This window comes from Jaculus jaculus, chromosome 6 (assembly GCF_020740685.1).
Source record: "Jaculus jaculus isolate mJacJac1 chromosome 6, mJacJac1.mat.Y.cur, whole genome shotgun sequence".
Lineage (NCBI taxonomy): Eukaryota > Metazoa > Chordata > Mammalia > Rodentia > Dipodidae > Jaculus > Jaculus jaculus.
Window position 1 is genome coordinate 8,989,770 of NC_059107.1, and position 15,546 is coordinate 9,005,315.

Sequence of the window (15,546 nt, forward strand, 5' to 3'; positions counted from 1 at the left end):
GCAGTGCCCCCGGCCATGATGGACCCTTCAGAGCTGGTGGCAGGAGGGCTCGCTGTCCCCACGTGGGCTGTCCACCGCCTGCTTCCCTTTTCTGTCCTGTTCTGTTCTTGTTTTGTTGGTGGGTGGGTGGTTTTTACAGGGCTGGAGAATGAAGCCAGAGCCCTGGGCGTGCCAGGCAAGCCCTGTAGCCCTGCCCAAGTGCCCTCCAACAGGGCAGCTGTCTCCCTGGTTCTTTACTTGCCTCATTCTGGGGTCAAATATCTGACAAGGAAACGTAAGGAAGGAAGGATTATTCTGGCTCACAGTTCAGGGTCACCACAGTGGAGGGTTGTCACTGGGATTGGGTATCCATCCGACCAAAAGCAGCTAAGGGGAGGAAGGCTGGTGGGGTTTTTGGACGTGCCAGGACCATGGGACAACTGCCAAGGAGAGCTGCTGGCTCGGGATGGAGTTTTCCCCAGGCTGGGAGCAGCCCAGCTGGAGGAATGGAATTGGAATCCCAGAGATTCTGTCCCTGGTTACAGATACCAGACTTGGAGCTACAGGATTTGATGTTTTCCTGTTTGTTTTAGATCTTGCATTAGTTCGATCTTTATTTCATTTCATTTTATTTCATTTTGGCTTTTTAAGGTAGGATCTCACTCTGGTCCAGGCTGATCTGGAATTTTCTATGTAGTCTCAGGCTGACCTTGAACTCATGGTGATCCTCCTACCTCTGCCTCCTGAGTGCTGGGATTAAAGGCGTGCGCCACCATCCCCAGCTCCAATCTTTCTTTACTATGCCCACACCATCTTTCACAGTGTGAATGTTTACTCCGTGCCATCATGTGGTTTTGGTTTTACAGCTCACAGTTAAAAGACCTTGGTCTATGGGAATATGTGAAGAGTGTTAGGATTTTTTTTAAAAACATTTTATTCATTTATTTATTTGCAAACAGAGAGAAAAGAGATATATAAAGAGAGAATGGGCATGCCAGGGCCTCCAGCTGCTGCAAACAAATTCCAGATGCATGGGCCACTTGATGAATCTGGGTACTGGTAAATCAAACCTGTGTTATTAGGCTTTGCAGGCAAGTGCCCTAACCACTTAGCAATCTCACCAGCCTTGGTGTTGGGGTTTTGAAAGGTTGACTGAATGCATTGCATTTCACATCATGGATGGTCATGAGTTATGGGGTTTATGGGTGAAATGTAGTGATTTGAATCAGATCCCCCCTGACACACACACACACACACCCATAAACTCACATTCTGAATGTTTGGTCCCCAGCTGATGGCAGTTTGGGGGTTAGAGCTTTGCTGGAGGAGGTGTGTTTCTGGGGATGAGCTTGGGCGTGTTACACCAGCTCCTCCTTGCCAGAGCTGGGCTCCCTCTCCTGCTGCTGTTGTCCACCTGCTGTGGCAGAGGTGACGTCCAGCCTCTGCTCATGCCATGCTTTCCCCTGCCACCATGAAGCTTCCCCTTCAGGCTGTAAGCCAAACTAAAAACTTGCTTCCCGTCGGCTACTTTGGGTCCAGTGCTTTATTCCAGCAATAAGAAGGTAACTATGACAACTGGGACGTCATAATAGCAGGAAGGTGAGGCAGCTGGTCACATCGCATCTGCAGTCTGGAAGCAGAGAGAGATGAGTGATGGGGCCTGGCTCTTCCTCCTTTCTGTCCATTCCAGGACCTCGTCTTGTTGGATGGTGCTGTCCACTGCCCACCCCATTCAGGGTGGGTCTCCTCAGTTAACCCTCTCTGGAAATGTCCTCTCAAACATGCCCAGAGGTGTGTCTCCTAGGTAATTCTAAATCCAGCGGTAGTTCAAATGTGTATGTCCCCCAAGGCTCGTGTGTCTGAACACTTGGTCCCCCAGTGGGTGGCACTATTTGGGAAGGTTATGGGACCTTTAGGAGGTGGAGCCTTGTTGGAGGAAGTGGATCGCTGGGGACAGGCCTGAGGGCTTACAGCCCAGCCACACTTCCTGTTCACGCTTGAAGTTGCAGATGAAATGTAAATTTCCCACCTCCTGCCTTCCTCACCATGATGGGGGTGCATCCCCCCCAACACTGGGCTGGAATAAACCCTTTCTCTCCTGCAGCCACTTCTCCTCTGGCATTTCATCCAGCAGTGAGGAAAGTACCTAGTACATCAGTCATGTTGACTGTCAAAATTAGCCATCACACTGCCCAAGCAGCTGACCTGACAAAGATGGTGATCAGTGCCTTCATGGCAATCGTCCCTGCATCACACTGAACAAGGAAATCACACTGGGCCACATCACTAATGACCATCCTGGGCTGGGGAGATGGCCTAGTGGTTAAGCGCTTGCCTGTGAAGCCTAAGGACCCCGGTTCGAGGCTCGATTCCCCAGATGCACAAGGGGGCGCACACATCTGGAGTTCTGCAGTGGCTGGAGGCCCTGATGCGCCCATTCTCTCTATCTATCTGCCTCTTTCTCTACGTCTATCTCTCTCAAATAAATAACTAAAAATAAAACAACAACAACAAAAAAAAGATAAAACTAATGACCATCCTGGAAGCTGGTCACCACAGTCCTATGAGAGTGGGCACTTGTTTTTTTCTTTTTAAATATCTTTATTGGGCTGAAGAGATAGGTTAAGGCACTTGCCTGCAAAGCCAGAGACCCAGGTTCGATTTCCCAGGACCCACATAAGGCCAGATACATGAGGTGGTGCATTGCCAACTTTTACATATCTTTATTTTAGATATTACTTATTAATTGGAGAGAAAGACAGAGAGGCAAATAGAGACAGGATGGGCACGCTAGGGCCTCCAGCCACTGCTAACAAACTCCAGACACAGGTGCTACTTTGTGCATCTGGCTTATGTGGGTCCTGGGGAGTCGAGCCTGGGTCCTTTGGCTTTGCAGGCAAGTGCCTTGACCACTAAGCCATTTCTCCAGGCCTTATTTAGTTCTTTGAGATACAGACAGAGATAAGGACTGGACAGTCGGAGGCCAGGTGAGGCTGTCTCGGGGCCTTAGCTTTAGCCTCGGCATCCGCACCTGTGGCGTCGTCTCGCCGTACAGCGCTCAGCAGCTGTCTCTACTGCCATGTCGTCCTCGCGGAGCTGTTCCATGCCGCGCTGGGATGTCAGCAGACTGGGTGCCGGCCTTGGAGGGACCAGGGACTTGGGGAAAAGCAGCCTCACTTTCTTCTCCCTTCTCGCCCCACCCCGCAGGTGTGGATGTGTGGGGGCCGCATGGAGGACATCCCCTGCTCCAGGGTGGGCCACATCTACAGAAAGTATGTGCCCTACAAGGTCCCCGCTGGAGTGAGCCTGGCCCGGGTAAGGCGGCGGCTTTCAGGGAGGGGGAGGACCAGGGCCACGCCCAGCCTGAGGCATCCCTGGGGGATCGCCTGGGAAAATCCAAATGAAGGGAATTGGTTGAAAGCCGAACTTAACCACTGGGATGCTGTGTGACCTTGGGAGGGTTGCTGGACTCCTCTGGGTGCGTTTCCAGCTTTGCTGAGAGAGGCAGTGCTTTCCAGCTCTCAGCATTGCCAGAATTAAAGTGTTGGCATAGTGTGCCACGTGTTTAGGTTAGTGTGCATTAAAAATTAATAGGTAGGAATGCAGTGGATGCAGTCCCCAGTGCTGCAAAAGAGAAGGAATGGATGTGTAAGTCATAGCAAACTCATAACTTCACAGATAGTATTGCTCTGGGAATAGCTAGAATATGTACGGAGTTAGAGCAAGGGTGACTTAAAGAAATACGTCAGCATGGCATGGTGGTGCTCCTGTACTCCCTTCACTGGGGAGCCTGACATAGAGGAGGCTCTTTAAAAAAAAAAAACCTGCGTGTGGTGGTGCACACCTTTAATTCCAGCACTTGGGAGGCAGAGGTAGGAGGATCGCCATGAGTTCAAGACCACCCTGAGACTCCATAGTGAATTCCAGGTCAGCCTGAGCTACAGTGAGACCCTACCTCAAAAAAAACCAAAAACAAAACAAACAAACAAAAAGACAGGTATATGGATGAGGAGAGAGAGGGAGAACGGGCACCTCAGGGCCTCCCACCACTGCAAATGAGCCCCAGATGCACCTGCGCACCTGGCTTTCCGTGGGTACTGGGGAGTCAAACACAGGTCGTTAGGCTTTACAGACATGCACCTTAACTGCTGAGCCATCTCTCCAGCCCCAGGAGGGGTTTCTGAGTTTGAATCTAGTCAGGGCTACTCAGGAGGCAGAGGTAGGAGGATTGCCGTGAGTTCGAGGCGAGTATGAGACTATAGTGAATTCCAGGTCAGGTTGGGCCTTACCTTTCCTTGGAAGAAAGAGAGAGAGAGAGAGAGAGAGAGAGAGAGAGAGAGAGAGGAAGGAAGGAAGGAGGGAGGGAAGAAGAAATATGTTAGCTAAATATCAGTACAGGTGGTGTGTTTAGCAAAGCTGAGATGTTGGTAAATGCAGGGAAGGGTAGTTAATAAATAAGTCTGTCTTCATCCCCTCCCCTTCAGTGACAAAAATTGTGCCAAACTATTTCATCGACCTGAAAATGTTTTGTATCAATCACTAAACTAAACTAAACTGGTCATGTACCAGCACTCGGGAGGCAGGGGTAGGAGGATCTCCATGAGTTCGAGGGCAGTCTGGGACTAGAGAGTGAATTCCAGGTCAGCCTGGGCTATAGCGAGACCTTACCTCCTGGAATGAGATGACAGCCCCAGAGCGGAAAGCGAGGGGCGTTTAGGACGCTAGAAAGCTGGGGGCGCAGGGACACTCCACCAGAGGAGCCCCCCTTCTCTCAGGCCACCTGACAGTCCTGACTGCGGAACTGCAGCCCCGGACCCCCGCCCCTGCCCGCCCCAGATGCGCAGGCTGCGCCTCCCCAGGCTCCAGGAGGATGAGCGATTTGGAAAGCGGGCGGCGGCGCCCTCTCGTGGCGCGAGTTTCTAACGACAGTCTCCCGGCCCTCCCTGCTTCCTAGCGCCCCATCCCACCAACGGGGCTGGGTTCCTCATTCAGCCTCCTCCTAAGGATGCCCTTGGCCTTCCCTGAGGATGTCAGACAGGAGAACAGTCTTTCCGTGAACCTGGGACTGCCAAGGGACATGGGTCCACGTGGAGGGTTCCAAGCGTGCCCGTCACACCTGTCTCGGATGGTAGAGAGAAGGTGCCTGAGCCGGACCCCCACCCACACACGCACCCTGCATCCAGAGCTGCCCCTTTCAAGACCCCTGCTAAGGAGCCACCCCCCCCCTCGGGTCCCGTTTGCGGAGCCTTAGATAAGTACCAAGGGTGCCAGCTGGCGGCACTATGGCTGCAACGCCTGCCCCCACCCCCACCCCAGCCAGGCTTCGCGCAGAGCCGCTGACTGGCCTCCCTTCTCCCTTGGGTTTTATCCTCCGTGTAAATCATGAGGAAAGAGAAAGGGTCGCTCTGGCCAGAACTGGAGCCTGCTAAAATCTGACAGGGCACTTGTTCCCTAAGTAACGACTGAGGTCTTGGGGACCAGCGTTAATGGCAGCATTGCCGCTAAACACCGAGGCTGGAGAGTGGGCCTTGGTGTCTCAGCTGAACGCTGCTTCCACGTGAGCATCCTTGGCAGTCTGTCCTGCATTTGACGGGAACCTGTCTGGGTAGTATGCTCTACTCCCCCAACCCCGTGCAGCCTGTGGTTCCCTGTCTGACTGACCAGAGGGGCCCGGGTCCAGGGGGACCTTGTATCATACCATTTTACTGTCCTCATCTAGTCTCCTCTTCCCACCAGTTGGGGTCCTAAGGCAGGAGGATGGAGAGATTAAGGCCCGCCTGGGCTACATAGCAAGATGAGACCCTGTCTTCAAAAGCAAAACCAAGAAGTTTTAGCAACAAAGCCAAACCTCAAAGAGCACCAGGTCCCAGAATGACTTCCAGGGGCTTTTAACAGCCCTCCATGGTCCAGACAGCGCAGCGATTCAGGAAGCTCCCATTCTCAGCGACTTCTCTCCCCTGGAAGACGCAGCCAGTCTTCCTGCACTGAATGAACTCGTTCTCTTCTCCCTGCCTATAGGGAAAGGGTTTGTGAAGACCTAAACAGAGCCAGGAGTGGTGGTATGTAGCTGTAATCCCAGCACTTGGAAGGCTGAGGCAGGGGGATTGCTGAGAGTTCTTGGCCATCCAGGAGTACGTAACAAAATCTTGTCTCAAAAGTCTCAGAAAAAAGAGAGGGGGGGAGGGAAAGAAAGAAAAAGAGAAGGGGAGGGAGAGAGGAAGTGAAAGGAAGGGAAGAAGAGAGGAAGGGAGGGAGAGAGGAAGGAAGGGAGGGAGGAAGAAAGAGTGAGGCAAGATGTCTTGGCAAGTACATGGGAAGAGAGGAATGCCTGTGTTCTTCAAAGTTCCAGGGACACAGGTGCTATAACAAACCTGAAATGAAGCCCAGCCTTTGCTGCACGGCGGCCGGATGGGGACAACCTTCTTTTAGACTGTCGTTGACCCTGACACTGCAGGGAATCTCAGTCATTTGCCATGCAGAGTCCCAAGGCTGGGCGCTGGCGCACCGGCCCCCACGCCGCCGGCCTCAGGAAGGTACACAGGAAGAGGTGACCTTCTTTGTAGCTCATGAGCTAAGGACGGTTGTTACAGTTTTAAACAACTGGCAGTAGAAATCAAAAGAATTCTTGGTGACACATGAAAATCAAATAGCAATGCTGTAAAGTTTTATTGGTGCACAGCCATGCCCACTCATTTCCATAGCATCTCTGGCTGTTTTATAGCTCCATTAGCCTTGAGGCCATCTGGTCTGCTGTGCTAAAATCTCCCTGATAGAAAACACTTACTGAACATTTGCCCAAGCCCAGCCAGGTCCACCCCACCTCCTCGTCAAAGCATCTTACCCTTAGGTGTGCGGAACGAACGGTTACCTGTAGAGGAAAGTTCAGATCTCAATTTGTGTGTGTGTGTGTGTGCGCGCGCACGCGCACGCACGCACACACACACACACACACACGCATGCGTTAGGGGAGAGGGAGGAAGCTCTGGCAAACACCTGGGAATTGAAGAAAGTGCTTTCAGGTGTCAGAAGCTCTCAAAGCAGTCTGTACTGTGGCTGGATAAGGAATTTTCACAGAGTTACACTCAAAAATGTACTCTGGGGCTAGAGAATGGTTAAGGCACTTGCCTGAAAATCCTCATGACCTGGGTTAGATTCCCCAGAACCCATGTAAAGCCAGATGCACTAAGTGATGCATATATCTAAAGTTTGAGGGGGGGATTGTCTTATTTTGTTTGTACAGTGGATAGAGGCCTTGGCAAGCCCATTCCTCCTCCATCCAAGCATCCCCCACAGCCGCCCCTGTGCTTGGGAATAAATAAACAAACAAATAAATAAAATATTTGCTGGGCCTTTAATCTCAGCACTTGGAAGGCTGTGGTAGGAGGATCACTGCGAGTTTGAGGCCACCCTAAGACTAGGTAGTGAATTCCAGATCAGCCTGGACTGGAGCGAAACCCTACCTCAAAACAAGCCCGCGGTGGACTGTAAATGAGACAGGTTGGCTCAGCCTACCTGGCCCCCTTTGCGCCTGGGCCCCTCAGCCAGCCTCACCTCCACACCCGTGTCGCCTCCAGAACCTGAAGCGGGTGGCCGAGGTGTGGATGGATGAGTACGCGGAATTCATCTACCAGCGCCGGCCCGAGTACCGCCACCTCTCCGCTGGTGATGTGGTGGCCCAGAAGAGGCTCCGCGGCTCCCTGAACTGCAAGAGCTTCAAGTGGTTTATGACCAAGATCGCCTGGGACCTGCCCAAGTTCTACCCTCCCGTGGAGCCGCCAGCCGCAGCGTGGGGAGAGGTGAGCGTGGACACTGGCTGGGGGACACTTCCAGCACCTTGCAGCACGCCCTTTCCTTAAAAGATGGGGTCTGCCACTGATCAGCAAGAATCGTCCTTGCCTAGTGGTTTCTGGAGTATGCTCCCTGGACTGCCTGCCCCTGAGGCCCTGGAATGGGGCCGGGGTAGCTGAACCTTGGACCTGTTGGGTGGAATTCTCTTGGCATAGAGCCCCTGACCTCCAGGCCCTTCCTCCTGACCCACTTGCACAGGCTACAGACCCAGCAGCGTTGGGGACCGCCAGGGGATGCATGTCCCTCACTGACAGAACTCTCCAGCAGCCCAGGGCAAGTTTCATCCGGGCAGTTCAAAGCTTAGCTCATCATCTCCCTCCGCTTAGTCCCCTCTCACCCAGCAGGGCCCACTGGGCTTCTTGTGATGGCTCACTATTATCAGTCTCTCCTTTTCACCCCAGATCCGCAACATGGGCACAGGGCTATGCGCAGACACGAAGCATGGCACGCTGGGCTCCCCACTGAAGCTGGAGAGCTGTGTTAGGGGCCGCGGAGAGGCTGCCTGGAACAGCATGCAGGTGAGGGCCGCCCGCCAGGCCGCACCCCCAGCCCGCCGCTTGGGATCAGGAGGCAGAGGCCGCAGCTAGCGAACGCTGAGTCACAAGAGCATGTCCGCGTGCCCCGGCATAGCGAACGCTGAGTCACAAGAGCGTGTCCGCGTGCCCCGGCATAGCAAACGCTGAGTCACAAGAGCGTGTCCACGTGCTGCAGGCGTGCCCAGGCCCGTCCACTCGGACTGTTTTGGTTACAGACAGCACATACGTAAATGCGTGTTTGTATTAATCAGACATGCAAGCAAGCAAGCTGTGGGGACAGGAAGGGGAAAAGCTTATGGGCAGGATGTAGGAAATGGACGGGGTTTGGATCCTCATCTAGATACGTAACAAAAGAGAGACGGGCAGGGCAGGCTGTGCAGTGTGGGAACTCTGGTGTTTGCTGGCACGGAGAACTTTGAGGGCACTTTCAGTTGTTCCAATGGTATTTGAGATTTTTTTTTAATCCGACATGATATGGTACCTGAAATGGGCTTGAAAAACACATAGTGGGAGCAGTGTTGGGGTGGCAAGGTTGGCTGAGTTGATGACTTTTAAAGCTGGGTAATTAGGGGCCAGGGAGGTGGCTCAGCCGGTAACACACGTGAGGACCTGGGCTCCCTCTCCAGAGCCATGAGAAAGCCAGGGGGGGCCGTGCACAGCTGGGGGGATCACGTGCCGGAGAGGCGCAGACATCCCAGCTGTACATGTGAGCTCCGGGTTCAGGGACAGACTTTGTCACAAAAAAATAAGGTGGAAGGTATAGAGAGATGGCTTAGCAGTTAAGACATTTGCCTGTGAAGCCAAAGGATCCAGGTTTGATTCCCCACGACCCACGTAAGCCAGATGCACAAGGGGGCAAAAGTGTCTGGAGTTCATTTGTAGCAACTGAAACCCCTGGTACACCCATTTTCTCTCTCTCTCTCTCTTTCTTTCTCTCTCTCCCTGTCTTCCTTTCCTCTCTCAAATAAATAAATAAATAAATATTTTTTTTAATTTTTATTTATTTTTTATTTGAGAGAAAGAGAAAGACAAACAGAGAAAGATAATAGGCGTGCCAGGGCCTTCAGCCGCTGCAAATGAACTCCAGACTCATGCACCACCTTGTGCGTCTGGTTTACTTGGGTCTTGGGGAATTGAACTGAGGTCCTTTAGCTTTGCAGGGAAACACCTTAACCACTAAGCTGACTCTCCAGCCCATAAAAAATTTAAAAAAAGAGCCAGGCGTGGTGGCACACGCCTTTAATCCCAGCACTCGGGAGGCAGAGGTAGGAGGATCGCCGTGAGTTCAAGGCCACCCTGAGACTACAGAGTTAATTCCAGGTCAGCCTGGACCAGAGTGAGACCCTACCTCGAAAAACCAAAAAAAAAAAAAAAAAAAAAAAAGAGTTGAGAGGGCTGGAGAGACGGCTTAGCAGTTAAGGTGCATGCCTGTGAACCCCAAGTTGAACCCAGGTTCAATTCTCCAGGTCCCATGTAAGCCAGATGCACATGGTGGCACATGCATCTGGAGTTTGTTTGCAGTGGCTAGAGGCCCTGGTGTGCCCATTCTCTCTCTCTCCCTCTCTCTGGCTCTGATAAATAAATATAAAAATCTTTTTTTAAAAAAAGAGTTGAAAGCCAGGCATGGTGGTACACGCCTTTAATCCCAGCACTTGGGAGGATTGCTGTGAGTTCAAGGCCACAGAGTCTCTCTTTACCTGATATTTACCTGATAAATCTGATTTCACTCACTCATTTCTAAGCCTCAGGATTTGTCTTTGAAAAATCAAACAAAATAACTAAATAGGGGGGAGAGCAATTGAGAAAGACATCTGACATTGACCTCTGGCCTCCTCCACATGCACACACATACTGTTTACACGTGCAAAAATAGATAATTAAGCTGAGTGGTTAGAACAGGAGGCAGAGTTAATATACTCTTTTTTAACCCTCTGAATTTATTTTCCTCAATTAAAAAAAACAAGGCTGGAGAGATGGCTTAGCAGTTAAGGCACTCCCAGGTTCAATTCCCCAGTACCCACATAAGCCAAATGCACATTGAGGCTCATGTGTCTGGGGTTCCTTTGCAGTGGTCAGGGGCCCTCGTGCACCCATTCATTCTATCTCTCCCTCTTTCTCAAGTAAATAAATAAAAATAAAATATTGGCTGGGCGTGGTGGCACAGGCCTGCAATCCCAGCACTCGGGGGGCAGAAGTAGGAGGATCTCTGTGAGTTTGAGGCCACCCTGAGACTACATAGTGAATTCCAGGTTAGCCTGAGCAAGAGTGAGAGCCTACCTCAAATATATATATATATACACACACACATATATATGTGTGTATATATATATATATATAGTTTTTTTAAAGAGAGAGTCAAGCATAGTAGCTGACACCTATAATCCCAGCATAGAAAGCTGAGACAGAATTACCATGACCTCAAAACCAGCCTGAGCTATAGAGTGACGCCTGTCTCAGCACCCCTCCTACCCCAGAATGAGTCAAGCCATGCATGGTGGTGTCCTAGCACTTGTGAGGGAGAGGAAGAGAAGGATCAGGAGTTAAAGGTGATCCTTGGCTCATTGCCAATTCATGGTCAGCCTAGGCTACATGAAACCCTGTCTCAGAAAAGAAAATCCGTGGGGCTGGAAGGACTCAGGTTCCATTCTCCAGGACCCACGTTAGCCAGATGCACAAGGGGGCGCACGTGTCTGGAGTTCGTTTGCAGTGGCTGGAGGCCCTGGCACACCCATTCTCTCTCTCTCCTCCCACTTTCTGTCTCTAATAAACCAATTTTAAAAAGAAAAAAGAAAATCTATAACAAAAGTCGCACAGAGCAGAGGGAGGACATTCCCAGGCTCGGCTGTCCTCACGAGTCCCTGTGTGCACAGGTGTTCACCTTCACCTGGAGAGAGGACATCCGACCTGGAGACCCTCAGCACACCAAGAAGTTCTGCTTCGACGCCGTCTCCCGCACCAGCCCCGTAACCCTCTATGACTGCCACAGTATGAAGGGCAACCAGCTGTGGAGGTACCGCAAGGTGAGGCTGCGCCGGGGGCTTCCTCCCACGGGCTGCGACTCCCGCCGGCCTCCTCCCGCGGCGCCCCCTCGCGTCCGTAGCCTGCCCTGCCGGTTCCCAGCCATGGGACCCAGATACTTCCAGACCTTCTATGCTGGGAACCGAGTCGCCATAAAGCAACTAAATCTATTTGCAAGCAGAGAGAGGGAAGAGAGAGAACAGGCATGCCAGGGCCTCTAGCTGCTGCAAACAAACACCACATGCATGTGTCACTTTGTGTGTCTGGCTCTGTGTGGGTCCTGGGGAATCGATACCAGGCCACTGGGCTTTGAAGGCAAGCGCCTTAACCACTGAGCAATCTCTCCTGACCCTGGGTGCTTTTAAAAAGAAAAACAAAACCACAGCACCAAGGCCAGCAACATTCTGGGTGGTGGCAATGTTGGCCATAAAACTGTAAAGACAGGAAGGAAAAACCAAAAAAGCTTGGGGGCTAGGAGATGGCTCAGTGGTAAAAGGTGCTTGCTTGCAAAGCCTAGCAGCCTGGATTCAATTCCCCAGCACCCATGTAAAGCCAGATCCAAAAACTGGTGCATCTGGCATTCATTTGCAGCAGCAATAGACTTTAACACCTTTCTCTCCACCCCTACCCAACACAAGCACACATACATGCATGTAAATAAACAATAAAATTTTATTTTAAAAGTTTGGAGTGGGAGAGAAGGCTTAGCAGTTAAAGTGCTTGCCTGCAAAGCCCAATGGCCTGCAAAGCCCAAGAACCCAGGTTTGATTCCCCAGTGCCCACATAAGCCACATACACAACGTGACACATGCATCTGAAGTTTGTTTGCAGTGGCTAGAGACTCTGGCTTGCCTATTCTTTCTCTCTCTCTCTCTCTCTAACTAAATAAATATTTTTAAAAGTTTGATAGGGCTGGAGAGAATGACCTAGGTTTGATTTCCCCAGTGCTCACCTAAGGCCAGATGTACAAAGTGGCTTATACATCTGAGTTTGTTTGCAGATGCTGGAGACCCTGGCACACCCTAAGGACTCATGTTCGACTCTCCAGGTCCCACGCAGGCCAGATGCACGGTGACGCAAGCGTGCAAGGTTGTACATACGCACAAGGTGGCACACGCATCTGGAGTTTGGTTTCAGTGGCTGAAGACCAATTCTCCCTCACTCTCTTGCATAAACAGGGGGGCGAGCTGGATAGATGGCTCAGCTGTTAAGATGCTTGTGTGCGAAGCCTAATGACCTGAGTTCAATTCCCCAGTACTCATGTAAAGCCAGGTGCACAAAGTGGCACATGCATCTGGACTTCATTTGTAGTAGCTGGTGGCCCTGACGCACCCATTCTCTCTGTCTGTCTCTCTCCTATCTCCTTCTTGCAAATAAGTATTTTTAAAAAAAAAAAGAGAGAAAATGTAGTTCTGGGCTGGAGAAACAGCTCAGTGGTTAAAGATGCTTGCTTGAAAAGCCTGATGGCCCAGGTTCAATTCCCCAGTACCCATGTAAAGCCAGATACACAAAGTGACACATGCATCTGGAGCTCATCTGCAGTGGCAAGGGGTCCTGCCCTGCCTATTCACTCTGTGTCTCTGATTACAAATAAATAGTTTAATGAAAAAAAATAGAGAGAGAGAGAGAGAGCTTGAAAGTGGAGCTCATCACTTCTGCCCACAGCAAGCTGGATGCCAAGCGCAGGGGTGGCTGGGCAGCGTCTCCTGTGTGCCTGGGAGGAAGGCCAGCAGGGTGTGAGCAGTGCATCACTTGTCCCCAGCTTCCTCCTCACTCTCGTCATGACTCCCTGTGTGCTGCGTGGCTCACGACTGCCTTGTCTTTACAGGACAGGACCCTGTACCACCCCGTCAGCAGCAGCTGCATGGACTGCAGCGAAAGCGACCGCAGAATCTTCATGAACACCTGCAACCCCGCCTCACTCACCCAGCAGTGGCTCTTTGAACACACCAACTCAACAGTCTTGGAAAAATTCAACAGAAACTGAGTGCTCCCTCACGCACCCTTGGCAAGTCCAGCAGGCCCCTGTGGCGCTCATGCAGCCTTCCTTCCCCAAGGGAGAAGGGGCCTCTGTGGACACCCAGGCGTAGAAGGTGCTAGCCAGATGGTGGAGGGCAGAGGGTTCTCAGAGCTGGTCCTTTGTCATGGGGCTGGGTGCAAAACAGTCCCCACAGAAGGCTGTGCAAGAAGACAGAGCCCGCTAGCGTCTCAGCAAAGCAGGAAGTGCCCACAGGGCGTTATGTGAGGAAGACCTGGGCAGTCTGCGAAATGAGTCCTGAGCTTGCCCAGCCCTCAAGGCAGCTTCCAGATACCACAGTGCTCTATAGAAAGAGAGTCAGCATTTTGGAGCAGCCCGCGTGCCAGCCACCAGCAGAGAAGTCCTCCTTCAGGTCCTCTTGGGGCTGCCTGTATTGGTGTGGCCTCCAGGATTGCCCAGCCTCTATCTTTGTGTTGACCCAGGGGACTCATCCAAAGGCCACACCTGGGACCCTCAGAGTCCCATACCAAACACTGACCGGCTGCCGGGCAAGGATCTTTGAATTCCCTTTGCAGCCTGGACCCATGGACTGTATCTCCCTGGCTTTCTGGGTATTTCAAATGCCCATTCCAGTTTGGCGGTTCCCTGGGCACAAGGACAGCCTGGTCCCCAGCTTTTCAGGGCTGGTTCAGATGGCCTTGTGTCTATGGGAAAGGCCAAGAGGACCTCCAAACCAGACAGGCTGGGGTGCTGCCCAGCCGCTGCTTCCACAGCCCCCTCTCCCAGGCAGCTCTCTGTCTCGAGAGGAGTGGGGGTGCTTTGAGGTGCTCACCACTGAGGCTGGAGGCCTCGGGGATCCCCTGAGGGCAGCACACCTAGCCTCTGGCCTCCTCTCGGTTCTAATCCTTAGCGCTTCTGACGAATGCCGTGATTCCACCCCACGCTAGGATGGGCCGCAGGACTCTGGTGCGTGCAGTGTCATGATTCCAACAGCAGCCAGGCAGCCCCCAGCCCGAGACCGTGTGTGACCCCCCCCCAGGGTTCGAGGGAGCAGGAGTCCTTAGCGAACATGCCCCTGCCATCTCAGCTGTAGTCTCTCTGGCGTGGAGAACAGAAGCGCCCCCCCCCCAGTCCCATGACCAGATACCCCCCAACCCAGCACCATGGTAGACCTTCCCTACCAGCCTCCCAGGGGGCCCCAAGCACATAGAAAGTTTTTCTGTGACCAACCCACCCTCAGCCGATTCAAACTCAGAAATCACATCCCACAACCTGTGGCCCCGGCCCACTAGCCCAGGGCACGCTTGAAATCGGTGTTCCAACCAATCAAACCACTGGGACATGGGTCTTGGAGCCGAGCCACAAATCTGCCTTTGACGCGCTGGCTGGGGTCAAGGCTATCAGTGCTGGAAATACAGGGAGCCCGCCCAAGCCCCACACAGATTGGACGGTGGCTGGCAAAGGGCCACTTCCACATGGCCCTGTGCTGGCATAGCTCGATTAAGGACGCCTAGCACCCTTTTCCAAACCAGCGCCCTCCCTTAGAGGTGGCTGGCTAGACAGGAATCCAGGCAGGAGGGAGGCTCCCACCAGAATCCCAGAATAAGGAAGACCGTTGCTGCACGTGGGGGGCGTTGGCTCATGGGAGAGCAACAATAAAAACTGTGCCTTTTACAAGAGAAAATGCAAATGTACAGCCGATCCCTAAACTTGAACCATTTCCTAGTGCCTTGCTAGACAGACAGACAGACAGACAGACAGGGGCCGGGTGGGGGAGTGTGCCGTTCCTGCAGCAAGAGTGTGTTTCTTATGATCACATTTCAAGCAGGAGGCAGCGAGCCCAGGGCAGGACTAGAGATCCAGAGCTCCCTCGGGCCTGGCTGCCAGCAAAGCAACCGACCGGACGGCTCTCGAGCCCAGGGCTTTGCGGTGCCTCTTTGGGTCCTGTTTGGGCGCACCACTGCCAATGCCAAGCAGGGTGCTTGACCTATACCTTCCCATCAGGAGCAAGGTGAGCAGCGCACCACCTAGGTTTCCCATCCTTTCCAAACTCTAGGCAGGATTGTCCCCAGGGCCACCCAGGGCCCTGCTTCCTCCAGGCCTCCTGCCGGTATGGCTTGCCCACCACGCGGTGGGCACGTCTTCTATACTCACCTTGGCATGTGTAACGGCTGGGCCCTGGTCATA

The 15,546-nt window shown here is 52.6% G+C and overlaps 1 protein-coding gene across 2 annotated transcripts in view; it reads left to right on the plus strand.

Moving 5' to 3' along the window:
• The window catches only part of Galnt10 (polypeptide N-acetylgalactosaminyltransferase 10), a 181,400-nt gene extending 166,159 nt beyond the window's left edge, over positions 1-15,241 (plus strand). For both annotated transcript variants that reach the window (XM_045151951.1, XM_045151952.1), the window contains 5 exons: positions 3,187-3,294; positions 7,554-7,775; positions 8,229-8,345; positions 11,234-11,383; positions 13,210-15,241. In XM_045151951.1, coding sequence (XP_045007886.1) covers positions 3,187-3,294; positions 7,554-7,775; positions 8,229-8,345; positions 11,234-11,383; positions 13,210-13,368 — 756 coding nt within the window. In that variant the 3' untranslated portion in view covers positions 13,369-15,241. The remainder of the gene's footprint in view (positions 1-3,186; positions 3,295-7,553; positions 7,776-8,228; positions 8,346-11,233; positions 11,384-13,209) is intronic.
• Positions 15,242-15,546: the final 305 nt, after the last annotated feature.